Consider the following 25,920-nt stretch of genomic DNA (forward strand, 5'->3'; position numbering starts at 1 on the left):
GGTTCCCCCCAAAATGCATAATAGAACTACCATATGATCCAGCAACTCCACCTTTGGGAATAGACCCACAGGAAACAAAAACACTAATTCAAACGGATATCTTTACCCCCATGTTCACAGCAGCATTATTAACAATAGCTAAGACATGGAAACACCCTAAGTGTCCACTGATGGATGAATGGATAAAGAAGTTATTATATGATATATATATAATAACTGGAATATTTATTTCAGCCATAAAAAAATAAGAAAATCCCATCTTTTGTAACAACATGGAATGACCGTGAAGGCATTATGCTAAGTGAAATAAGGCAAAGAAAGACCAATTCTTTATGCTCTCACTTATACATGGAATCTAAAAAAAGCAACAAACTGATGGAAAAAGAGATCAGATACAGATTACCAGAGGTGGAGGAGGGTTGAGGGTGGCTGGAGGAAGGCGGTCACAAAGTACAGCTGTCCAGTTACAAGATAAGTAAGTACTAGGGATGTAGCGTACAGAACGATGATGTAGCTAACACTGCTGTATGGCGTACAGGAAAGTTGTTAAGAGAGTAGATTCTACTGGTTCTCATCATGAGCCAAGTACGTTTATTTCTTTTCTCTCTCTTTGTTTTGTATTGTGTCTATGCGGCATGATGAGTATTAGCTGAACTTACTGCTATAATCATTTTCACAATGTATGTAAATTAAACCTTCATGCTGTACACTTTAAACTTATGCAGTAGTATATGTCAACTATTCCTCAGTAAAAGTGGAAAAAAAGCATCACTTCTAGATACGCCGGTCAGGGTGCCTCTGACAAGAGTTTAGCATCTGGACCAGCAGACCAACCAAAGCAGATCACGCTCAGGAATGCTGGTGGGCACTATCTGCTGATAACCCGAAGAGAACAAGAGGGCAGAGGAAGGGAGAATTTGCTCTCTCTGTCTGAGCTGGAACTCCTGTCTTCTCCTGCCCTTGGACGTCAGCCCTCCTGGTCCTCAGACTTGGACTGGACTTCCTAGTTCTCCAGTTTGTAGACAACAGGTGGGGATGTCCAGCCTCCATTATCACATAAACCAGCTCCTCTAAGAAATCTCCTCATATATGCATATAATGGGATATATGTCTGCACATCATCATGGTTCTGTCTCTCTGGAGAACACCAACTGAGGCAGCCTGGATCTATCCTCTTAGACAGAAGCAGCCCCAGTCCATTCTATTCTCTTTAAAGCGTCATAGAAGTAATTTCCAAAATCTTCTTCCAGGAAACTTCACAACACATCTTGTGCAGACAAAAGTGTTTACAGAGCTGGAGCACGCCTGCCATTTTGCAGAAGAGAGTAATTATAGAGCAGTCACCGCTGTGCCTTCACTGTGGCGGGAAAAGCAAATGGACTGGTAAAAAGAAACAAACGTCTACCCTCAAGGTAGGTAGTCATTTTAAACAAGGACTTGGGATGGAGACAGTTAAGAATTGATCACTTGCACACCTAAATTAACGTCAAACTCGCCTTCTGTAACGGCACCTTTTATGCACCTGTTTCATCCACCCTGTGCTGCTGTAAGGCACAAGCTTCTGATATCACTTTTCTCTGATGTCAAGGAAGTGGTTGTTCTGGAAATTTCACATGGCTCCTGTCTCAGCTATACGAGTGGGAAAGGCCAGCTCATAAAACACTGCGCCAGGTGGCCTCTGAGGGCCTCCAGAAGAGTGCCACGCTCACAAAAATACAGCCCAGGAGAGGATTCACGGCATGACGCCGGCAGGTGACGGTCACAGGAGCAGCACCACAGGCACTGTTCCGTTGTAATTTTACCGTCACAATGGGCAGCTGAACAGATCGAGCTGCAGCTGGGGTTTGCGGAAGGAGGATGCTCCATGACAGAAGTCGGTATGTAAACCTCAGTGCCCGCATCTTTCTCTGCAGTAAGAGATGGATGCACGAAGCACAAGTAACAGATGGAGCTAAATATGGTGCTAAGTTAACAACAATTGCACCTTCCTAGACCGATAGGCCCAGTGCAGTAACACAGGTTAGAAACACAGGTGAGCAGGTGTCAGACCTCGGGAACCACCAAGAAAGCATGGGAACCAAGTGGGTAAGAGGGAACAAGGGGCCAGTCTTGTAAGGTGTCCAAGTCTCCCTGGTAAGTCATCTTGCTGTATTGTTATCATTCATTCTTTCTGCTTCTGAGAAAAAAAAAGTTTTAAGTATATGATTTAAAGTCTTAACGGCAACCAGTTGAAGAGCTGATGATACACATGCCATTCTGATTGTCAATACTGGTTCAGTAACAGGGCTGGATCAGAATCCACAGAGGGGAACAGTGGTTCCAGAGACAAAGAAAACACAGACAGAAGCAGGAGGAGGTGGCGGGGGCCGGGGGAGTGCATTTTCCTTACAACATCCTGAGACAGTTCCTTGTGATGCTGAACACCGTCAGGCTGAACTCCATTTTTCCATCTGAACTATTTCTGAATTAGCATCCGCTTTAAGTTTGACTGTACATTTCTCAAAATATTTCACTGAAATCATCACATCCTTTTGTTTAACTATACCTGATCGGCGCTGACAAGACAGGATCGCTATGTATCATGAGAACACGTATGCGTTTCAATAGTCTCTGCCGTGAGGGTCTCAGGCTGCTGAGTCTCCTTTGTCTGCAGTTATTACTCTTCTGATCTTTATCTCCAGGACTTTCCCGCAGATGATTATTGCACATAATGGAGCTTACACACGAATGGGTAGTTTAATGCTGTCAAAAACACCCTTTCCCCTATATCTGAATGTGTTAGAAAAAAGTAAGTCCAAATATCAGGAACTCCCAGAAATGTCCTAGGATTTTTTTCCCTTAGGCTTACAGATGAAGCTTGTAAAACGTGCCGTGACTTACTGCACTATCTTCTCCGTCACATTTACTTCAATCCGGACAACCTACTTCTAAGGTCTGCGAACTTTCCGCTGCCATCTTGGGTCAAGCTGGATCATGTTAAACGCTGTCCTTAGAGCACTAATCCTGCCGTCTGGTTGCAGTTCCCCCATAAGGTCAGCCTTCGGTACTCACTTAAGCACCTTGGAGAACACTGTGAGTACACCACAGCGAGCCACCCCCAGTGCAGCCCCGAGGCCTGGGGGATGATGGTTCTCCATCGCCTTTCCTTTCACTGGGGGTCATGGAAAGCACATCGCGTTGCAGGTCAAGTTTGACCCAAATCTGAATTTCAGATTACCGCTTAGTTAAATATAATGCTGTACACCAGAAATTGATACAAGCTGTCAACTGACTATACTTCAATAAAATATATATACAAATAATAAATACATAAATATAATGCAAGATACAAATCAACAAAAGAAGTGTATTTCCATTAGTAAAAAAGGGCTTTAACCACCATTCCCCTAAGGGCATTTTAAACCTTTCATTGGTAGAATGGCAACTCACCAACCTTTCAAAATCAAATTAAATTTTTTGATGACTAAAAACATAAGAAATACAAAGTTTGGATGTCTGAAAATATATTTAAGTTATCTCTCCAGCTTTGGTATGGTCCCCTAAAATATGCAAATAATATTATTTCTTCAGTATAATGGAACAAAAGTAAAGCATCTTGAATTGGAATCTGTGCATATTTTTTCCAACTACCAAACTAATTTGTCATAAATAAAGAAAAATATACTAAAAAAAAAAACATTCTGTACTTGTGTTGTCTGGAATGAAAAGTGAGCCATTATGTATACCCTAAACTCCCCCAAACCTCTGCCTTCCATCAGGAGTATCGGGAGTGAAGGAGTTAAAAAGTACGTACAAAGACACTTAGGACTAGTCAAACTAACATATTAATAACAGATGACCAGCGCTCCTCTGTATGACGCTGTGAAATGTTACAAAACGTTAAGTCTCCGACTTGTGAAACGCTTCAACACAGCCACGCGTGAGAAGGACAGATCCCCGGGGACAACTCCATCCGTACCTCCAACCACGACTCCTTTTAGATGAAAAGGCTGGGAGGGAATCTTTGCAGGCTTCCTAAAGGTTCAACGGCTTCTTCTAATCTTTTCCCTAATTGGGCCTGCGTTTAAGACACTCAGTCAATGATGTGGCTGCTATATTTAGATCTCTGACAACCATACACTCCCGGGTCAAGGGAGTTTCCCATCAGAGAGCAAAAAGGATTCGTGGCTTCAAGTCTTACAGAGAGGATACTTACAAGTAGAGGCCCCGATGGTATTAGAAGATTGTATCTGGACAGTGAGAGCACTGTCAGAAGTGGTTTATCTGTAGAAAAAAGTAGAGCATGCTAAAATTGCAGAGTATTTGGTCTGCAGAAAGCTTGCATTTCATTCTTTTGTTGTGGGATAAATGGGGGTGCCTCCTGAGGGAATCTAAAAATAGGTAACCATCACGAGGAAAGCTACCTTCTACTAACAGAAATGCGAGAAAAAGAAGGCCATGCCAAAGAGTTACATGCCTCTTCTTATTACTTAAGTTACTTGGATCATATTTTAAAAATCACATTCTATGTAAAGAAATTGCTTGCTTAAAGAACTACTCTTTCACTCAACAAGTTTGGCCTGAGCCCAGAGAAACAATTCTTCTAATCCAGTCATCAGGTAACACACGCAAAATTTTGTTACCCTCAGTTTCACATTTCTGATGCCTTAACCTGTATCATAGCATCTGCTTTCCATATACTGCCTAATTTTTCTAAGCTGTAAGTGGGAATAATACTAATATCTGCCTCATGGAGATGTTACAGGGACGAAACAAGGGAACTGAGATGCAATAGGATTTGTAACTGATTATTTTTTAAAATTCAGAAAATAGATTTTATGAGCCAAATAATCTCTTAGCGTGTTCTCAAATAAATCATCTCTCGCAGACTCCTGCAAGACTGAATATTTAGCATTTCAATGTAGGCGACAATGGAAAGTCGAAGCTTACCCCAAGCCTGAAAGAACCGGATGTGGTGTAAGAGGGTAATTTGATCTTTTTGCCACCAATCACTGGACATCCCTGTGGAAGGAGCTAACGAGGACCAACAGGTAGGCAGGTGGGGCAGCTGGGCACGGAGTGTCCCCCTTCCTCATCCCATTGATGGGAACCAATCAACACCCACTAGCAGAAACGACTTTCCCTCTCAGGGAGGGATTCTAGAGTCTAGTCAGTCACCTGGGAGTGACACTTATGAACCACTGTCAATCCTGGATCACTAGTCACAAGTCAGGTATCAACTACAATGTTTAGGGTGATTCGAAAGCTGTCATATAAAAGGAGTTAATATTGGAATTTTTGAAAATAAAAACTTCTCCATTATGTTTAGACAACTTTGCAGATGCATTCAAAGCAACACATAAAACATTTAGGTTAGGAAATATACTTTCTATTCATGCATTAATTAGTTGCATTAGGGGCTTATAAATCAGTTCCTATATGTACCAGGAAGAAAATGGGCTTTCTTCTGATGAAAGCCCCACCCCAGGGCAGCTGGTAAACGATCAGTAACTGGCTCTGAGCAGTGAGAGGAGGGCCTAATTGGAGTCTGTGGACCTTCATGATGTGAACACTTCCACAATAATAGACTTTTAGCTACCAATGTGATGTCACTGGATGCAGAGTTGGAGAACAATGCTAAACAGCAGGCTGTTACACAGAATTTCTACCATACAGACACCATAGATATAAGCTTGTCCCTGGGGCACAGATAACAGTGCAATGTGGTAAAATAATTAGGAAGGGTTGAGTTTGGGTAAAAGTTTATTATGTTTGCCTTTAATACAATTTAAAATGTATACAATGAATGTTTAATAAAGGCTGTGTTTAACAACTGGCTCACAGAATTTCTGGGAACATAAGGGGAAACTCTCCCCAGCTGGCATGAGCTGGTCTCAGCACATCATCACTTCCATCTGTTACTTATCTTCCAGATAAAAGGCAAATGTACAGAAGATAGCATAGAAATCACAGTGCAAGAAATTCATTTTAACTGTAAGGAGGGTTTTGCTACCAGGAAAAATTTCCGTTCTGAGAGATATTTAAGAATCAACAGGAGGGTCTATGGTATCAAAGATTTTCGCGCTGTCTTGCTGAAGCGCTAAGGATGGGTCTAGACGATTTCTTAAGGACCCCTGAAATCTAAAATATGGTACCTTCCATAAACTATAATTCGAAAGAGCACTCTCATCAAGAATTTACATTTTAAATACAGATTGATAATGAGGTGCCATTAACGAGAATTTTATATTTCCCATTATCTTAATTATGATCAGTCACAGCTAGTTATCAGTACGAGTGCAGAGCATTCCACTCTGTACCTTAATTAACCAATTTGACCAGTCAACCTATATAGACTGGGCTTTCCACACGTAAGCACTTACTACACTACGTATTAATCAACACCAAAGCACACCAGGTCTCCGATGACTGGAAGAGAGAGAAACCGTCAGAAATGTATTTACGCCTTATCATTACATCCATTGAGCTCATAATCGCTTACGAGAATCTGATTGCTAAGATGTTATTCCAGTACCTCTCGTTAATAAAGGAACGGGGCCTCTGTATGAAACCATTCTCAGTGCAAGTACCTATAGACGGGGTGGAGAGAAGAAACCCAAACATTTAATTTTACTTAATGACTCAGGAATATTAATCGGGAAAACCACTCTAAAGAGTGCTCTTCTATACAGAAAAGAAAAAAAAAAAAGAAAAAAAAACCCTAGAAAGACAGAACAAGATCATCAACATTGCCATGATCTTACCCCAGCTTCGCTTAACAAAGGACCATCTAATTCTTGCCATCAGAGCCCTTGCCCCCACCCCAACTCCTGTTGCCCCCTGGTCTTCACCCTCATTTTCCTTTCCCAATAGACAGATGCTTCTCATCCAAATCAAGGAACTGGGGACCCTCTTACAAGAGTCAAAGAACAATCTGCTAGTTCGAAGTTTCACCTTCCCTAACTTTGTTTGTTTTTCACTATGCCCATCCTAAATTACCTGTTCTCCAGTACTCTGCCTAGACAATGTAAAGAATGTTCCATCAAAGGACATTTAGAGCCTACCTCCTATTTTATTTTAGTATCTCTGCCAAATAGATCAAATTAAAAATGTAAATTAGATAGTTTGTGCTCTGGGTCATTTGCTTGTTCTACCATATAACTGGCATTCTGAATACAAATCATTGATGAAGTGTAATCTTTTAGCATAATGTTATATTCTGTCGTAAATGCTTGAAGATTCACACACATTAACATCAATTAGTGTTAACGGGGATTAAAAGCATACACTTTTGATGCACCTAAAAAAGGTCCACTTTAACCTTATCAAGTATTTACCAAATAGTCCATCTAAAATTGACACTCAAAACGTCTTCAAAGTTGTTTGAAACATCTCTCTTTTTCAAAATTAATGTTAACATTACTTTAAAGCACAAATAAAAAGTATTTCAAGAAAATCAAAATAAACAATTAAAAAGATAATCATTTGTGGTTTTCTTTTTCATCTTCTCGGTTCTAAGTTACTACAAATCCTTACTTACCTATGAATCAGCTTTACTTTCAGAATGATTATATGTATTTATTCTCTGATTCCATATCAGCTCAGAATATTAGGCAGCTAAGTTTCAAAATGCAAAACTGAAAGACACCCCATTCTCCAGCCCTGTGTCAGGGCGCCCCTCCTGGCAAGCAGATTAAGTGCTGGGTTTCTACCTAACACAGAGCAGCTCTGGGCCCGCACGCACACAGCCTTCCGTTAGGGCTCTGAGCGAACACGCTCTGCTCCTGATCTCCCTGCACCCCTCAGTCTTGCTGGTCATCTGTTTTCTTTCCAGCCCTAGTGGTATTGCTCCATTCACCGGGGCTTTGGAAAGAAGGGAAAGAAGATGGCTTGCTGTTTCGTTCCAAAAGCTCCCCAATTTTGTGTTTTCCATTCTGATTTTTATTTTTACCTTCAACGAGTAATTTTTATTAAGCATTTGAAATCCTGGTTTTTAAAGCAAGATGCACTTCACCTGATGAAAACAAATGCTTAAGAAAATTGTCAAAATATTCATAAATAGACCCAGGGGTTTTTATTCGGCTCACATATCCAAACTTTTTCAAATAAATGGCAAAGTTTATATTAATATGTATTTTGTCTCTAATGCCAAAATCTTAAATAATATTGGTTCAACATTGTTGATTTACAATATTGTGTTAGTTTCCAGTGTATAGCATAGTGATTCAGTTATACATTTATTTATATATATTTTTATATTCTTTTTCATTATAGGTTATTACAAGATATTGAATATAATTCCCTGTGCTGTACAGTAGGACCTTGTTGTTTATCGGTTTTATACATAGTAGTTTGTATCTGCTAATTGCAAACCCCTAATTTATCCCTCTCCTACCCCTTTTCCCTTTTGGTAACCATAAGTTTGTTTCCTAAGTCTCTGTTGACTCAGAATTTCTTACTCTTAAATCTGAAATTCTTCCTTTATATTTAATCTGGATAATTGCTCAAATCTTTCCTGGAGATCTATTCATTGTAAAATCTGAGAGAAAGGTGAACAAATATGGACAAAGCAGCTCACTTTTTTAAAAAATAGAAAATACTATTGCACTTCTGGGGATAGAAAGCAATTTGTTTCTCAACATCTTATGATAAAGATTATCCTCTCAGGGGGGCAAAAAACTAGGCAAAACAAAAATGCACATGGAAGTGACCAGAATGAAAATGATTTTATTAAAACTGGGGACAATTTTTTTTAAAAAATCAATAGTGCCTGATAGTTTATGAAAAATAAAACAAGTCTATATAAATATTTCCATGTCTGCAAACTTTGTTCATTTCCCTTCTCTCAGTTTTACTGCTCTGAGTCGTGGTGTCCATGCTGTGCTCATCTGTCTTGATACCTTCGCTCTTCTGTGATCTCCTCCGGGGCTTTAAATGCCACAATTGCTCATGGTGCCAAGTTCTGAACCTTCAGTCCAAAGTTGTCCTCTGAGCTCCAAGCTCATACACCTGGCCTCAGTGGTCAGACTCCTACAGTATCTCAGAGAGAACCCTCCCATCTCCGAACACTGCTGGCCCCACCTCCACACCCACAACACCCAATTTTCCCACTTTCAGTGAAAGCACTGCAGTTAAATCCTGTTACGCACAATGTGTAGGTCAAGCCCTCAGCGAGCCCTAGTCTCTTCCTCCTAAGCCACGTCTCAGGTCCATCCTTCCCCATCTGTTCCGTTGTGACATGTGTCTGACTCACATGCTTTCTGGCTCAGAACAACAGAAGGCCAGCCCGTCTCCCGTTTCTTCTCTTGTTTCTCTCTAATCTCCTCTCTACTCAGCAATGAGACTGTTTTGAGACACAAGTCATTTGACACCATGACTCCGTGTAAAATGCGGATTCACACTGCTCCTTGAATGAAACCCGGCCCCCCCCCCCCCCCGCACAGGTCCAATGCCATCTCCCCGCCTGCACTCCGCCCCATGCTCCGCCCTGGCCACACCCGGCCCCGGTCACAGCCAGGAAGGCACCAGGCTCTCTCAAACCTGGAGGCTCCGCACCTTTGGCTTCCTCTGCTGAGAATGACTCCCCTCTCTTGACATGACTGAGAGGTTTTCCTGACTGTCCACAGCTAAGACCCCCCCCCCCGCCCACTTCTCTACGTGTAATACACGTCTCATCTCCTTGATGGCACTTAGTATTTGTAATTAGGTAATCTTTGTTTACACATTTATTGACAGCCCTTCTGCCCTCAGACATAAACTCCGTCAGAGCAGGTCTACCTCTGAAGCGTCTGCACCTGTACACCCAGTGCTTGGGACTATATGAGTATTTGCTGAATGTTGTTTATTATTCCAAGTAAAAGAAGCAAAGAACACAGTAAAGAGAGTGCAGATTCAAATGTGAACCTGACTCCATTGCTGGGCGATCCTGGGCATGTTATGTAAACTCCTGACCTCAATTTCTGAATCTCTAAAATGAGTGGTTGTGAGAATTACATGATTTCATAGATATAAAGTATCTAGAACAATGCCTGGCACATCAGAAAACACTCGGTTAAGTTTAGGTCTTTATTTGTGCATTAATTTATTCTCCAAAGACTTGGAGAGGGCTTACCCTTTGCAGGGTGTAGTGGAAGATTCTGTGAATAAATCAAAGTCTTTGCCGTTTGTGGACTTGAAATCCAGCAAAAAAAAAAAAAGCACACAAAGAGATAAACACAAAGAAACATGTGATTAGTGTTCTTTGAAAATAAAAAATAAAAGACCCGTATTACTTTGCTGCAGCTGTCATCAACAAGTTCCACAAACTGAGTGGCTGAAAGCACAATAATTTATTGTGTTGCAGTTCTGGAGGCTGGAGGTTTAATACCAAGGTGTTGGCAGGGTTGTGTCCCCCTGAGGGCTGTGGGGGAGAACCTGACCCCCGCCTCTCTGGCAGCTCCAGTGATTTGCTGGCCCTCTTTGTCTTTCTTTGCCTAGTGGACTATTACCCTGTTCTCTGTCTTAATTGTCACCTGGCGTTCCTCCACGTGTGCCCACCTGTGTCCCAACTTCCCCTTTAGATAATGATACTCATCTTAACTAACCAATTACATCTGCAATTATCCCTTTTCCAAATAAGGTCAGATTCTGAGTTACTGGGGACTAGGACATCAACATTAAGAATTTGGGGAGGGCACAGTTCAACTGACAGGACGATCAGAACACTTTTCCTAAGCAAATGCAACACCCTGGAGGTACATTTAAAGAACAAGAGAGTTACAAATGGATTTGGATTTGTAGAAACCTGGCTAATGCAGATTACTGAAATGATTTCAACACCAACCACGTTATAACTAAAGTCTCGTTATTAGCCAAAAATTTAATTTCCCTAAACTTTTCAAGTTTCATGAGATGAACCAGAGTATTTAAAAACAGGAAAAGAATAGAAACTAAATGATTACAAATTACATTTCTCAGAAGAGAAAAAAAGCCATTAAAATAAAAAACATGTTCAAACAAAAGTATCAGTCTATCTACATAGTAAAATAAATGCACCTCGGCACCCACGTCCAGGTGTCTATGGTGAGTGAGTGGCACGCTTCATAAAACTCAGTTTAAAAACGTGTTACTGCCACTGACACCTCCATCATTCAGGCACCACTCGGTGCGTTTTATCTCAGCATCATAGTGTCACAGGTGGTCATGAGACGGTCTGAATGTGGAGGGGAGGGAAAGTTAACTCAACTGACTTTCACTTGAAAACGGGAAAGGAAGATTACTAATTTTATTTCGTTTTGCAGGACGTTCTCTAAAATAAAAACATAGAGCCCATCGATGTGTTAAGAGCTGCTCGTTTTCTAGAAATCTTCTAAAGACTCCTGTTACTGTGGATATGCAAAGTAAGAGTCTGGAACGTGTTCCCCTGAACATGAGGCCTCACTGGAGTAGGGTGGTCCCCTGTCCACAAAGCGATGCAAGGAGCAATAAACCTCTGGTCACGACCACATCCGGGGACAAAACTGCCCCCTGTGACGTCGAGAAGACATTGAAAGCTCTGTGGGAGCAAATCCCTGCCAAGCTAAGTTCAACACTTCACTGAGTGGCCTCTGACAAGATGGCTTGGAGGTACATGTGGAGGAAATTTAGACTTAAAAGCAGGCCCTTAAGATTCATTTAAATATGGCAGCTACAGTTTACTAAAAGCATATGATAAAGTGTTTTACACATTTATAATAGTGGAATACACATCATTTTAAAACAAGCAAAATCTAAAGTATCCTCACGAAAACATGTTTCAGGTTCTGGGATGACTTGCTGAATCTGTTACCCGGGGATGCACTGCTTTTTCAGAAGAGATTTACTTTGCAGTTTCCTCTGGCCAGGCACACATGCGTGTCACGTGCTCTTTAAGTTCACTAGCAGAATTAAGAACAGGAATGTGAAATTGGAGGCCAACACACAAATGTGCTCGAGGGCCTGGAGGAGGAGGAGTGATGGGAGGTGGTCAGAGCAGCTCAATGAAGGAAGGAGAAAGAAGCCTGAGATTTTGCAAACCAAAGCTCACCCAAACACACGCGCCTCAAAACGGTCCATTCTCCCCAGTGATATTCCCCAATCCGGAGAGAGGGGAAGTCAGATAAAATGGGAATAAGATAATAAAAACCTTTTGTTTGTGTCTTTAACTTTTAGAAGGAGCTAATGGACCATCTTTCAATGGCCCACACAGTTACCTTAGCCATTAGCATGTAGATTCTCTCCAGCAAACGCATCTTCCGAATGCCATTTCCCCTCAACCCCCGCACTTACTGACTGCCTCATCACCTCCATCTTCCAACAGTTGGTGGGAGCAGGAAAAAAACATGAAAGGGAAAAAAAGACAGCTGGTTCTGGTGGAAAGAACACTGCACCTGGGAGTCCTACCTGGTGGTATGCTGGAGCAGGCGTGCACCGGCTCAGAGGGCTGGTTCAGCTTTTAGGATGGAGTGAGCCAGCTGTTAAACACGACCATCATTAGTAAATAAGTAATAAAAACTTTAAGGAAATCATGGAAAACAGAGGTACTAAATATTTAAACACATCCTTTTCTAATTATTTTACTGTGTTTTACTTTACACTTTGAGGTTATTTATGCCTGTTTTATCTGTATGGTGGAAATACCATGTAATGGCGCACTTGAAATTGACCAAGGTAGGAGTATTTACACCAAAGAAATGGGTAAATGTGAAAAATCAGGGTGTAACGCTGTTTTGTTGATTGTCTAGACTTAAGAAAGCACTGGAGAATTTTTTCTCTAATACTGTATATTAAACCTAAAAGGTGTCATGTCATTACATTGCCAATAGCATAAAAAAATGGGCAGAAGCCCTAAATAGACATTTGTTCAAAGAAGACAGACAGATGGGCAACAGGCACGTGAAAGTGGCTCACATCGCAAATTATCAGAGAAACGCAAATTAAAACTACAGTGAGGTATCACCCCACACCGTCAGGATGGCTGTCATCAAAAAGCCTACAAACAATAAATGCTGGAGAGGACGTGGGGAAAAAGGATCCCTCCTACACTGCTGGTGCGAATGTAAACTGGTGCAGCCACAATGGAAAACAGAGTGAAGTTTCCTTAAAAAGCTAAAAAACAGACTTACCATATGATCCCACAATCCCACTCCTGGGCATGTATCCGGAAAAGAAGAAAACTCTTAATTCGAAAAGATACATGCATCCCAGTGCTCCTGGCAGCACTATTCACAATAACCAAGGCATGGAAGCAACCTGAGTGTCCATCAACAGATGAATGGATAAAGAGGGTGTGGTGTTATACACAACGGAATGTCACTCAGCTATAAAAAAGAACGAAATATTTTCATTTGCAACAACATGGATGGACCTAGAGATCATCATACTTAGTGAAGTAAGTCAGACAGAGGAAGATAAATATTATATGATATTACTTACATGTGGAATCTAAAAAAAAAAAATCAACTTATGTACAAAACAGAAATAGACTCACAAACTTATGGTTACCAAAAGGGAAAGGGGAGGAAGAGGGATAAATTAGGATTACGGGATTAACAAATACACACCACTGTATATAAAAATAGACAGGCAACCAGGACCCACTGGGAGCAAAGGGAACTCTATACAGTATCTTATAATAACCTATAATGGAAAAGACTCTGAAGCTACACACCTGTAACGAACACAATATTGTAAATCAACTACCGTTAACTTTTCTAAAAAAAGAATTGAGGAAATAATTTCCCAGTACTTGAAAACTGTAACCCAATTCAGCAGAGAATCTGCTCTGCGTTGGAGGAGGTCACGGGGAGGACTTGACCTCCAGCTGACCCTCGAGCCGGAGCAGGGCGGTGGGAGGCTCCTCACCCGCCCGGTCCTTGGGACGTGCGTCCTGCCCACCATGCCCACAGTAGGCGCCGTTTCAAGGATGCAGCCTGGACAGAAGAATGTGTCGTTGAGACCATCCGGACGGTGGACATGACTGAACCCAGTGAAGGTTTCTAAAACTTTAAAGGTTCTGACCACTGGAGGTGGAGATCCACTCATCCAGCAGCGCCCCAGACAGACCATAGTAAGTCCCCTCATTTATTAAACCCGCCACCTAGCAACCAGGAGTGGCCTGCCTCTTCTGCCCTTCCTTGTCCTCCGTCTACAGGGGCCAGTTTAGAACTCCACCTGGGAAAGTTCCCGAGGTTTCAAACCAAAATCACGTGATTAATGGAGTCAAACTCCAATACTGACTTCCTTGTTTCACTTTCCTATTCCTGCTCAAAGGAAGTAAAAAATGTTAACCAACTTTTATGTCAGAACTACAGAACCAAGAGTTCATCAAGTGCAAAAAAAGAGATTTCTGCCAGAATTAATCGGCTGTGTAGAATTTACAATAAAGAGTGCTGCATATTTTATTATTGTTTGTCAAAGTGAGTGCTGTACATCCTCTATATACACAACACTTAGAATGTATTATGTAAGAATGCAACATAGATATATGTTTTGTTTTGTCCAAGATCCAGTCATTAAGTGTTTACCATCACTCTGATGTCTCTACCCACCAAAAACTATTGATTTGAAGAAACTGTTTAACTCTGTGAGGTTAAGGGTGATCTTCCTCACCTGCAAACTAGTAACATGGGTGCCTTCCTCAGAGGATAATTTTAGAAGTAAAATAGTGCTTATGCAAAAGCCCTGTATGGATTGCAAATATTCATTACCATCATCAGTTCAGCAGTATGGTTTGGCTTCTAATATGAGCGCTCCTAAGGACTTGAAAGTTGAATCATGTTTCATCCTTTACTCTCAGGCTGCTTGCAGTCTAGTAATGTGTGAATCACTTAAGAAAAATAACATAAGAGGATGAACGTGTTCTAACAGAGGAAAAAGCAAAGTACTATGCAATTAAATGAAAAGAAGTGATTGATTTTTCACCTGGAGCACCAGGGAAGACTTCATGGAGAAGGCAGAATTTTGAGATAAGCTTTGAAGAGTAAGTTGCATTTCTATCAACTGAGAAGGTGTATGTAGAAAGGCATTCCAGGCTGATGCATGAAACTACAAAACCCATTGTCATCACAACTATTACAACATCAACTAAGGAAATCATAATTGTGTTGATAAATCTGCTGCATCAAAAACCCTTACATGTTATGTCCATGTAAAACAGAAAGAATTATGCCATTATAGATTACACAATGCAGGTGCCTGTCTGCAACGTTGCATCTTCAAAGTTTGACTAAATATTTATTTAGTTTTCCCAGCCATGTCCATTTCTAATAACCAAAGTGTAAATTATTCTCTGGCCTGCCTTCCTTAATGAAAGAAAACATTCATGGTCAAGTAAATTTTTTACTTATTTTTTCAAGAAAACTCCATAAAAATACATGCTATTTCACAAGACAGAAGGGGCTATTCCATAGGTTTAAAGGAAAGTAGCCCTGATTTCAGATCCATAAATACATAAATTATGCACACATCATGTAAACACTGAAGAGCACGTCTAAAGTGAGGGTTTAATGGGAGAGTAAAACACTGAGGCAAGAGAAAAGTGAAACCTTTTAAAGCATTCATGGGTACAAGGACTAACTATTAAAGAAACAGCATTATTTTATCCCTTGCAAGATTGACATTACTCAGTCAAGTTCACTGAAAAGCTTTTTCCTCTTGGGAGTCAAAATACACTAGCTAATATTTGTGGCTTTAACAAACAACACTTGGAAGAAAGGCTGGCAGAGCAGCTACAGAATCTGTCTTAAGAGTAGTAAAAGGGAGCCGTCTGTTAATCCCTCACCCACGAAAGTCTGACACAGGTCTGTGGCCTTGACCTCACGCGACTACGGAACAGACCACGGGGCGGTCTAGGTCCCTACAGGACATGTGTTAAGCAAAGCATTCGCTCCACGCTGAGAGCCCTTTCGTTCCCCACTCTGCTCTCCAACTTCCCAGCCCATGCCCTCCCTGGCGAGCCACCGCGCCTTCTCTCCCTGATGACAGCTGTCAGTCTGTCGCTGTCTGAACACGCAACATGTCACCAAAATTTAAACAGAAATTGGAAGGGCAGGGGCTGCAATACTCTGTTTAAAAACCCAGCGCGACCTCCTTCCCGGAGCGCCACGACTCCTCAGCCACCCCCTTTCAACCTGCTGAGGGGAAGAACCACCTCGCTCTTAACTGAGACTGGAAGCTGGTCCCGTCTCCTCGGAACCCGGTCTTTCCCACGCCCCGTCGGACTGCGCCGCGTTCCTGGAAACCATCCCGAGAAGAAAGAGCCCGCAAGCCCCAGCGAAACTTGAGCGGGGATGCGGCGGTGCTAAAGCCAGCTGTCCAACCCGGCGGCGGGAAACGCTCCCTCCCCCGGCGCCGGGCAGCGGCCCCGGGACCTCGTGGCGACGCCCGGCGGGGTCGCGTGAACCCCCGCGCCCGGGACCTCGAGCAGACCGCGCCCTCCCGCAGGGCAGGGGCGGCGCGGTGAGTGCCCGCGGAGCGAGCGCAGCGAGAGTCGCCGCGGCGGGGAGGGCGCGGGCCGGCGGGAGCGCGGGGCTGGGCCGCCCGCCCCGTGCCCGGAGCTGCGGGTCCGCAGAGGGAGCGGGGAGGCCGTGCCCGGGCAGGCGCCGGCCGGCGGGGGACGCGCGGGGAACTCACCAGCTGCAGCGCGCAGAGGCAGATGAGGGAGCAGCGCCCGGTGCAGCAGCCCATGGTGCCCGCGGCGTCCGAGCGGCGCGCGCCGCGAGAGTCGCGTGGTCCGGCGCCGCTGCCTCCCGACTCCGGAGCAGCCCCCGCGCGGCGCTCGCCCGGCCCGGCCCAGGCTCGCCCGCCCCGCGGCCGCCGCTCGCCGCTCTCGGGGCTGGGCTCGCGCGCCGCCTTTGTTAGTTTCCCGGGCGGGCAGAGGTCAGAACGGCACGCACGACCCGAGCGTCTGGCGGGGGTCCCTGCCTCCCACCGTGCGGGGCTGCTGCTTCGGGGCGGGGGGGAGCCGCGCGGGCGGGGCGGGGGGCGGAAGGGAGGCTACAGATGGTGAGTGGGTGGAAGTCTGTTTAGGGGAGGGGAGTATGTAGGAGGTGGGCGTCTGAAAAGTGGAGTGGGCTGTGGGGGGTGGGGGGGCGGCGATGAATGAGAGGGAGCGCCACGGAGGAGGATCGGCCTGTCTTGTTAGGAGTCTTGGGAGAGAGAGGACGCGGCAGAGAATGAGAATGAGAAGGAATATGAATGAGGGCGGCTGCGGGTGCTGGAGACCCCCCTGTGGCGGGTGGAGCTGGGGGGACCCGGGCCGCCCTTCCTCGCTGGGGGCTGTGCTGGGTGTTGGGAGGGTGGTCGGAGGCGCGTGAGGAGGGGACAGGGCTTGGCCGAGGTGCCCCGGGGTGGAGAGGGTGGAGTTGAGACGGCTTGGCGTCCACGGGAAGGAGGGCCCGGAGGACAGAAGCCAAGCGCAGAAAGCGGAGCGCCCGGCCGAGCCCCGGACGGCGGGCTGCGAGCGCGGGCGCGTCCGCTCGGCCGGCGCCGGGCGCGCAGCTGCGGGGTCTCCCCTGCAGCTGCAGGCGGCTGCCCGGAGGGCGCCTCTGCCGGAGTCTCGGAGGGAAAGTTGACCGAGTGGGTTCGGCGAGAGGCGATGCGGCCGAGACGCGGCGGCCCGGAGCGCAGGGCTAGAGCCGGACGCCGCCGGGAGACCTGGCTTAGGTTGCTCAGCTACGCGGCTCTTAGAAATTGTCACCAGGCGTGAAAGAAGAGAAGGGGAGACAGAAGGGGCTGCGTGGCCTTCTCTAGGAATGGAAAATGTGTCCGGGATGAGGGTAAATATGCTTTCTTCCTCGAATTACTTGTTGGAGAGTTGCTTGGAAATAAGACCTGGTCCCGGCTAGTTAAGACCCCGGACTAACTCTCCGTGACCCCAAGGAGGCTCTTGCTCCCTGTCACCTGCTAGCTTGGAGCGGAGGAGTTCCGCGGAGGATTACATTGCTTCAGGCTCAATGTCACACCTCACGGGCACGTTTGCTGTACCTGGTGCAGCTACGCAGGGAGCTCGCGAACCTAAAAGAGCAGGGACAAGCCTCCCTGCCCGTTGTCTCAAAACGGGCTTTCTGCAGAACTTGGCACAGAAACCCCATTCTAACCCGCTGCTGCCCTCCTGGGTCCTTAGTGGTGGGTTAGTGAGAAAAGGAAAGAGATCTTCGCGTTTTTAAAGATTCACTCTGTGCCTGGAAACTCTGCCCAAGCCATTCCTTCAGGCATTAAAAGGAGTTCTGGTTTTGTTTTGAAATCAACTGGCTGTCTAGGAACAGTTCCTTCAGGACTTATGTTTATAACTTACAACGGTTGTAATTTCCAGGAAAATCGTCGCAAAGTATCTTTGAAATGCTAGTAGGGAGGTAGGGATGCATAAGTGACTTCAGGATTTGGGTCACTGAAGGATCAAGAATATTAATCTGTTCCACCTCTGTCCATTGTCTTGGAGAAGGGGAATAATAGAGTCAGAAGCCTTTTTTTTTAACTCAACCTTTAAGATATCAGAGATCAAGGATTATGAGAAGCACGCTTCTTTTATGCACAATAAACACAACCATCACCACTCATGATGAATGGAAAGCATAAGAAACCACAGACCCTGACGAATAGGTAATTTAGCATAGAGAAAAGAACTGCAGAAAGTTCCGGGCCACAGACCCCTCTGAAGAGGGAGAGGACATGAACTAGTCTACCTACAACTTCCAGAAACTACCACAGCCTCTTCACCTGCAGTGATTGTGATGAATGATGATCATAAACCTAGCGGCCCTTCCTTCCCTCCACATTAAATATGTTTACTCCAATATCCTTCTTTGTTTCATCATTTATTCATTTAGGACGTACCATATTTGCAGCTAAGATGTACTGGGTCCTTGCCAGGCACCAGGTACCAGTCTAAGTGATTTCTGTATGTTCATTTATTTAATCCTCACAACAGCCTATGAAATGGGTGCTGTGAGCATCCCCAGTGAAAAGATGTGGAAAAGGGAACCGGCATCCCATGGCTACTGAATGGATGATGAAGAACACCACAAAGCTAGGTCATCTGACTCAAGAGCTTCTTGATTTACACATTCACCATGCTGCCTATGAAGCTTCGGACACGCGTGACACCTGCCCAGGTGCTAACTACTCACTGGGAAGTAGGCAGAGTAATCTGCATTGATCCTTCCCCCTCCAGACTCAGTGCCACCCACGTGATGTGATTCCAGGGGACCAGGAGAGTCCTCCTGTACCTTTGCCTTTCCCACTGCCCCCTCTACTGATAGATCCAGGCTGGAGTTTCTTCCTTATATAATAAAGACAGTTGAAAATGCATTTGGCTTTGAGAGGAAGAAGGAAGATGCAGAGATAGCACAATGCTAGTAATAAGTCTAGAAATTGTGTGAAACTACCTTCAGTTTTCTCTGCAGTCTCTTATTCTCATTTTCTAAACTGAACTGCATCATGAACTAAAAATCCTCCTCCCTTCCTTGTTTCCTTCTGTCCCCAATGCTGCCCTCAAATATTTCTTTCTTGCTTCTTTTCTTAATTCCTCATTCTGTCAAAGGCTATGCTAGCTGCCAAGTTTGCAGAGGTAAGTGACACACACACACCCCTTTCCCCTTAGGGGCTTGGAGGTGGGAAGGGAGGGCAGAGGGGTCAGTGAAGCAGAGCACACTTGGCACCCACTGCTTCCTGGAGTTCCCTCCCTGGGAGGAACAGCCAATCTGATGTATGGTTGGTTATGCCACTTCCTCACTGTAGAACCTCAGACAAGTCACTTTGCTCTCCTGTGAGTCCTCATTTTCCTGTATAAAGTGGGTGTGATGGATGGCTCGCCCCAGAGGACTAAGTCTGCCATTTGTTCTGCCTTCCACCTCTGTGTGTCTTGTACCCTCGCCTGATGTAGGTCTCAGCCTCATGTCATGTCCCAGAGAAGCTTCGTTGACCACGCCATCTGATGTAACGCCCTAGTCTATTGTATTTTCAAGCAAACCACTGATTTGTTTGCTTTATAATTTCCCATCTCCCCAACTCCAAAACAATGCACTTTCTCCAGTGCTTATAACAATAGTTAAACTCAATATTTGTGCATGAAAGGAGACAATGTATGCACACTTTTAGTATACTGCTTCACGCAGAGTGTTGAATATATACATGTACACACATATCACATATAGTACATCTTAAACATATACATATATACATGCACACATACCCTAATGAAATCTGAGTCTGTCTTTTTCTCTTTCTTCCACCTCTTTTATTTCTCACTTTCTTGGAAAAATTCCTTTTGAGAAACTCCAGTTCTGTCTCCCTTAAACTTGAGAGAGAAGCACATTGTCTCCGCACAGAAGAGTGGGTGGAAAAGAGAGTCCCTAGAGGCCAGACCTGGAAGTGCAGATTTCTAGCTTCCACAGGACTTTCGAGTATTAGGATTTTGAGACACCAGCTTGAAGGAATTTAAGTTCCGCCTTAATTATGGCACTGTTTTGGGGGGTTTGTTTTGAAGCCTGCCAGTTGGGCATTTTTGTATACATGAAATAGTGTGCAGTCTGATCAAACATTCCTCTGTCTCTACTGAGGAAAGTTCCTAAAGGTGCCACTAAATATGTGTTTTTTCTCTGGTGCCTGCTTGAAGGTGGGCCCCTCCTTGGAGCAAGCAAATTGAAATCCTCTGCAACGGGCTTATCTTCATGAATATCTGACAGACATTTGTAATGATAGTGTGGCTGCCCGGACGGAGCAAAGATAAGGTTTACACTGGAGCAAAATTTCGAGACGCACCTGTGGAGGGTTTGAAGCTTGGCGGTGAAGGCTGAGGTACATTACTGGGCTGTCCAATACTTGTTGAGACCACAATCAATTCTAGTTAGAACTGATTAACGTAGTAATAAATGTCCCAGAATACTGGGGGCATGGGAGAGACAGCAGTTCTAATTTCAGTGTTTCCTTACTCCCTAAGAAGAGAGATACATCTTGCTATTAAAAGCACTTTAGATCATAACATTTAAAACTGAGCCCCCCTACCAATCCCAGAGGACTGTTTTATTAAAAGGTAGGATGAGAAAGAAGTGGCAGATGGACAGGTGGTGTGGGAGTGTTTTTAAAGACACTGGAAAGCCCAGAGGATGCAAAAATTACAAAAGGAGAAAGAACAAAAGACATTTCTTTGGTACATTTTGCTTCAAGAATTGTTAGTGATAACTAGTTTTAAAATTTGAAAGAGATAGCCAAGTATCATCTTTTTCAAATTTCCGTTTGGGTTAAAAACTAAGCCTTAGTCATATTTCCCTGTCATGACCATGCGGTAGTGGTGCAGTGACGCTGATCTGGTGTGTGCTATGACCATGATTAGGATTGCTATGTCATGCCTGTAGAGTTTACCAAGCACTGTAGTGGGTGTCGGGAAGTGAAACCTGGCCCCTGCCACTGTCTGGAAGGAGAAATAAGATTACAAAGAAATAACTGCAAGCCTCATAACAAGTAGAAGTAGTTACAGTAGTAGACGACTAGGAGTCAGAGAGAATTAGACACCAGGTTAGTAAATTTCTGGAATGCCTGCCTGCGTAGCTGAAGCTTTAATTTCTAGGTCACTTCTATCTAAACTTATTTTATCAGGTACCATTATCAGTAAAAAAAAAAAAAATTGAAAATACACCAGAGAATACACACACACACACACACACACACACACTACAGTCAATTCTCATTATTCACAGAACCTTTATTTGCAAAGTCTGCTACTAGTGAACATGTGTTTTTAACCCCTAATCACTACCCGCAGCACCTCTGCAGGCATTTGCAGGGGAAAATTTGAGTCCGTGAAGGCAGGTTCCCAAGTGAAGACAAATTAGGTGATACTTTGCCCTCTTGTTTCACTACTCATACTGTCAACATGTGTCCTTTTCCCAGTCTACTTAGTGCCATACTTTCCACATTTTTGTGCCTTTTGCTGGGGATTTTGTTGTTCAAGTGGCCCCCAGTCTTAGTGCTGAAGTGTTCCTGAGTTCTGAAAGTCCAGTGTTCCTAAGCCCAAGGTGGCTGTGGAGGGCCTGGTGGAGGAAATACGTGTGTTAGGTAAGCTGTGTTCAGGCCCGAGTATGGTGCTGCAGTCTGTGAGTCAAAAGTCAATGAATCAACAAAATATATTAAATAAGTCTCTTAAAAGAGAAATAGACATAAAACAAAATCTTGTTTTAACTTTTTTCAGCTGGGCACAGGACAGATTATAATGAGTTGATGTAGACAATTCAGATATTTTTTTCCTGTTTGATTAACTATTAAGCCAAAATAAACATGTCTTTGAATAAAATTTTTAATACAGGCTAATCAGAGCAGGACCCTGGAATTTTACCAGTTGTTCCTGCAATAATACAAGCTGTCCAAAGTCACTGTCCTAAGCCATTTTTCTTATTGAAAATTTTATTAGGCACTTATCCTCTGTTGTGCAGTTTCTATTAGGGATTGCATTATGAAACCCATCACTGTCTGCTGGAGTCCATATAGTAAATGAGACACTACTGTCTTCTACAAATGGAGTCACAGAGACCACAGGAGGAGACTCTCAGAAAACGGGGACATGGTGGTAGCATAAAATGAGACAAAAAGGCCAGTATTTATGTCTGAAGAAGACTAGAGCATCCCTAATAGGATCTCAATCTATTGAGGGCTAGATTCAGAAAATGGCCTGTAGGAGTTCAGGATTTCAAAGATGAAGGAATGCTGGCTGATACAGAGGTCCAGATCACCATCATGGGAGGGACTGGGAAAAACAGTTAATTGGAAGTGAAAACAGACACCCAGTAGTCAAAAAACACTGCCTCCCTGAACATGGCAGGAATTGGGACGGAAAGAAGAATCCATGAACCAAGCACTACAGTTCTCCCTAAACACAAAGTATTTTTAAACGGGTACAGCAAATAAGAATACGTTCGGACAGTACATTTAGATTAGCATGAAGCTCCACTTCTTTGTCTTACCAGTTCTTGCTCTTACAGGTCTGTATGTTCTTTTACACAAAACTTCCTTCCTTGCACTTCTTATTAGAACCATGTGGGAATGGAAATACTGGTAGCTTTTCAGATAAAAGTGCAAAGTGAAATGTATTCTGTGTTTTCATGGAGCTTTACTCCACTCCTAAGATAAAATACCAAGTGGAAGATTCAAGACTTGAGGTCTATTTATTAACAGGCTGCTAAGGACAGCATTTGTACTGTCCTTTCCTGGAAATCTTACTAACTCGACACTAGTCAATCCATCATAGCTTCACAAAGGAGGCCATGAAAAGCATGCCTGTCTCCTGCACTTGAAATTGAAATAAGCCTGATTGGATTGCACAAACAGTCCTCTGCAGTCAGCCCTCGTTGAATTCAAAGGATTCATATGCATGGAAGAAAAAAAATCCAAAGCTACAAAGAGTTGAGAATGTGGAGCCAATAATGTCCTTTTTTCACTTAAGGTTTAAAATAACAAGCAAAAAACCAAAAACAAAAGCACAAACCAAAAATAAATCCCTGCCGTTTCGAAACAATCAATTTTAAAACTGTAATTACATGATTAATCTGTTTATTTGTCATTTTATAGCTACAGGTGGCTCTAAATATTACTACTGAAGTTTAAGTCAATTGTCTTTATGTACCTTTTGAAATACATCTTGCTTTGATAAGTGAAAAAAAATGATATTCCTGAAATTCTGCTATGTTCATTTTAACAATAACAGTAGGTGTGCAAACATCAGTGTGCGCAGGGCCAGGCAGGAGGCGTGGTCATGGAAGCAGTCTGGATGGGAAATGTGGTGAACTTGTTTAAAGGGGCAGCCATGACTCGGCCTCAGCCAACTGGTGCCCTGCAGAGAGCTGAAACAGCACTGCCTGCTCTACAGATTGTCAAGAAAAGGCTGAAAACTGTATTTTTGTGTGGCCTCTCCCAATTTCTCCACAATTGCAATTAATTAAGAAATTAAAACATTGTGTGGGCTAACAAGACAAATGAGTCCCATTTATCATATTTCATAGAGAAATCAGTTGCTAGGGTGTGTGGAGCAAAGCATGAAAAGGTAGGGGTGTTTGAAAATTAGTAACTACAAGAAACCTCTGCTTCTTCTAAGTTGGAGGAGGATGGTGGCGGTTACCTCAAGGCTTCAGATGTCCAAGTTGAGCTTCTTGAGCAGGAGCCTAGGAAGCTGCCCTTCTGGGGCTGGGCTGGTACTGCTGGTTCTGAAGCTGCCACCACGAGGACTCCCGTATCAGCGGCTACAGCTGCAGCTGTATTGTCATTACTTCCTGAATTATCCCCGTTGCTTCCCCTGGAGCCTCCAGCACAAGGATCCCTCAGTGCTGCTACTGCCACAGAAACCAGCGTTGTTACTACTTGCAGAACTGTGGCCACTGCAGCAATTACTGCCAGTGCAGCCCCCACAGGGGCCAGCTGTAGAGGAAGCAGAAAGAGTCACTCCCCTCCTCCAGCTGCGTAACTTTCAGCCACTTCCTCCCATAGGTAGCTGGCATAGAAATGATATGCCAATTTAAGAGCACACATGCAAAATTCTCCTGAAAATATTAGACAAATATGTTGACCATATATACAAAAAGTAATCTATCAGTAATACAGAATAATGGCACTGGTTTTATCTAGTAATGCAGGAATGCATGAACAATAGAAAGTCTTTTAATGTCATTTACCACATTAGCAGATTGAAGGAGGAAAACGATAGGATTACCTCACAAGATAGAAGAAAAAAACATAAGATAAAATCCAATATCCATTTATATTAGGGGGTTTTTACCAACCTAAGAATAGAAGACAACTTGCTTAACCTGATATGTTTATCTATAAGAAAACCATCAACATTATCATATTTCATGTTGAAACATAATCCATATTTTCTATAAAAGCCAAGGGAAGGAAAGAAGTGTCTGCTGACACTGCTTATATTTATGATAGTCTAGAGTTCTTGGCCAGTGCAGTAAGACAGAACAAAGAAATGTTAAGAAATTAGAAACAGAAAAAGACACAAACTGTCATTGTTTGGAGATGTTTAAATTACATATTTAAAAAACAAGAAAATCTGTAGTTAACACTATTCAAATCAGTAAGGGTTTTAGACGTAAAGTCAAAGTAAAAAAATCAACAGAAATGTTATAACACTAAAGCAACAAATTAGAAAATATTATTTAAAAAATATAACATTTATAACAGTATTAAACATTAATGTACCTAAGACTTAATCCAGAAAAAATGTATAAGACTTTGCACTTAATTTTATTGAGTGACATAAATACATACATATACCTACATAAAAACACAAGTATACCATGTTCATGGATGGAAAGGTATAGAATCATAAAGATGGCAATCTATAAATTTACAGTTATTCCAATAAATACTTCACTAGTATTTTTCTTACACCTTGATCATTAAAGTCATACTGGAAATCAATGGAAAGGATGAGCCATGATTATTTTGAAGTATAATACTCTTTCAAATATTAAAACTTATTAAAATTATGATTAAAATTTCTTGCTTTGACTTAATGATATACTAATAAACCAATGGGAAAAAATATATAGCATCAAAAATTAGATCCATGGATTCACTGACTATTTTGGACTGGTAATGAGAGATTAGGTGTGACAAATCAGTGGGAAAATTATACTATTTAATACATAATACTGGAATAATTGACTATCCATATATAAATAAAATCTGTATGTTGTATCATATGACAAAAATCCATTTGGGTTAAAGACTTAAATAAGAAAAGTGAATTTTTAAAATATTTAAATGACTTCGGTGTTAGAAAGGGTTTATTAAACAAATACCAGAAAACAGGAAGAACAAAAGAAAAGATTGATAAATTAGAGTATATGAAAATTTATGACTTTAGGCATCCTAAATTAAGGTTAAATGCCAGTTAGAAAAACTGAATAAAATAATTACTATGAAACCACAAAATATAATATCCACTAT

The 25,920-nt window shown here is 42.9% G+C and overlaps 1 protein-coding gene and 1 long non-coding RNA gene across 2 annotated transcripts in view; both read right to left on the reverse strand.

Moving 5' to 3' along the window:
- The window catches only part of NKAIN3 (sodium/potassium transporting ATPase interacting 3), a 409,711-nt gene extending 392,647 nt beyond the window's left edge, over window positions 1–17,064 (reverse strand). Inside the window, exon 1 of the mRNA XM_072951671.1 lies at window positions 16,609–17,064. Within this exon, the coding sequence (XP_072807772.1) occupies window positions 16,609–16,662 (54 nt within the window). The 5' untranslated portion in view covers window positions 16,663–17,064. The remainder of the gene's footprint in view (window positions 1–16,608) is intronic.
- A 4,591-nt stretch (window positions 17,065–21,655) lies between these two features.
- Window positions 21,656–24,515, reverse strand: LOC140690263 (uncharacterized). Its single transcript, XR_012065476.1, has 2 exons — window positions 24,083–24,515; window positions 21,656–22,004 (listed from the first exon to the last, which is right to left on the reverse strand). It is a non-coding gene; the product is annotated as an uncharacterized lncRNA (long non-coding RNA).
- Window positions 24,516–25,920: the final 1,405 nt, after the last annotated feature.

The sequence above is a fragment of the Vicugna pacos genome, chromosome 29 (genome assembly GCF_048564905.1).
Source record: "Vicugna pacos chromosome 29, VicPac4, whole genome shotgun sequence".
Classification (NCBI taxonomy): Eukaryota; Metazoa; Chordata; class Mammalia; order Artiodactyla; family Camelidae; genus Vicugna; species Vicugna pacos.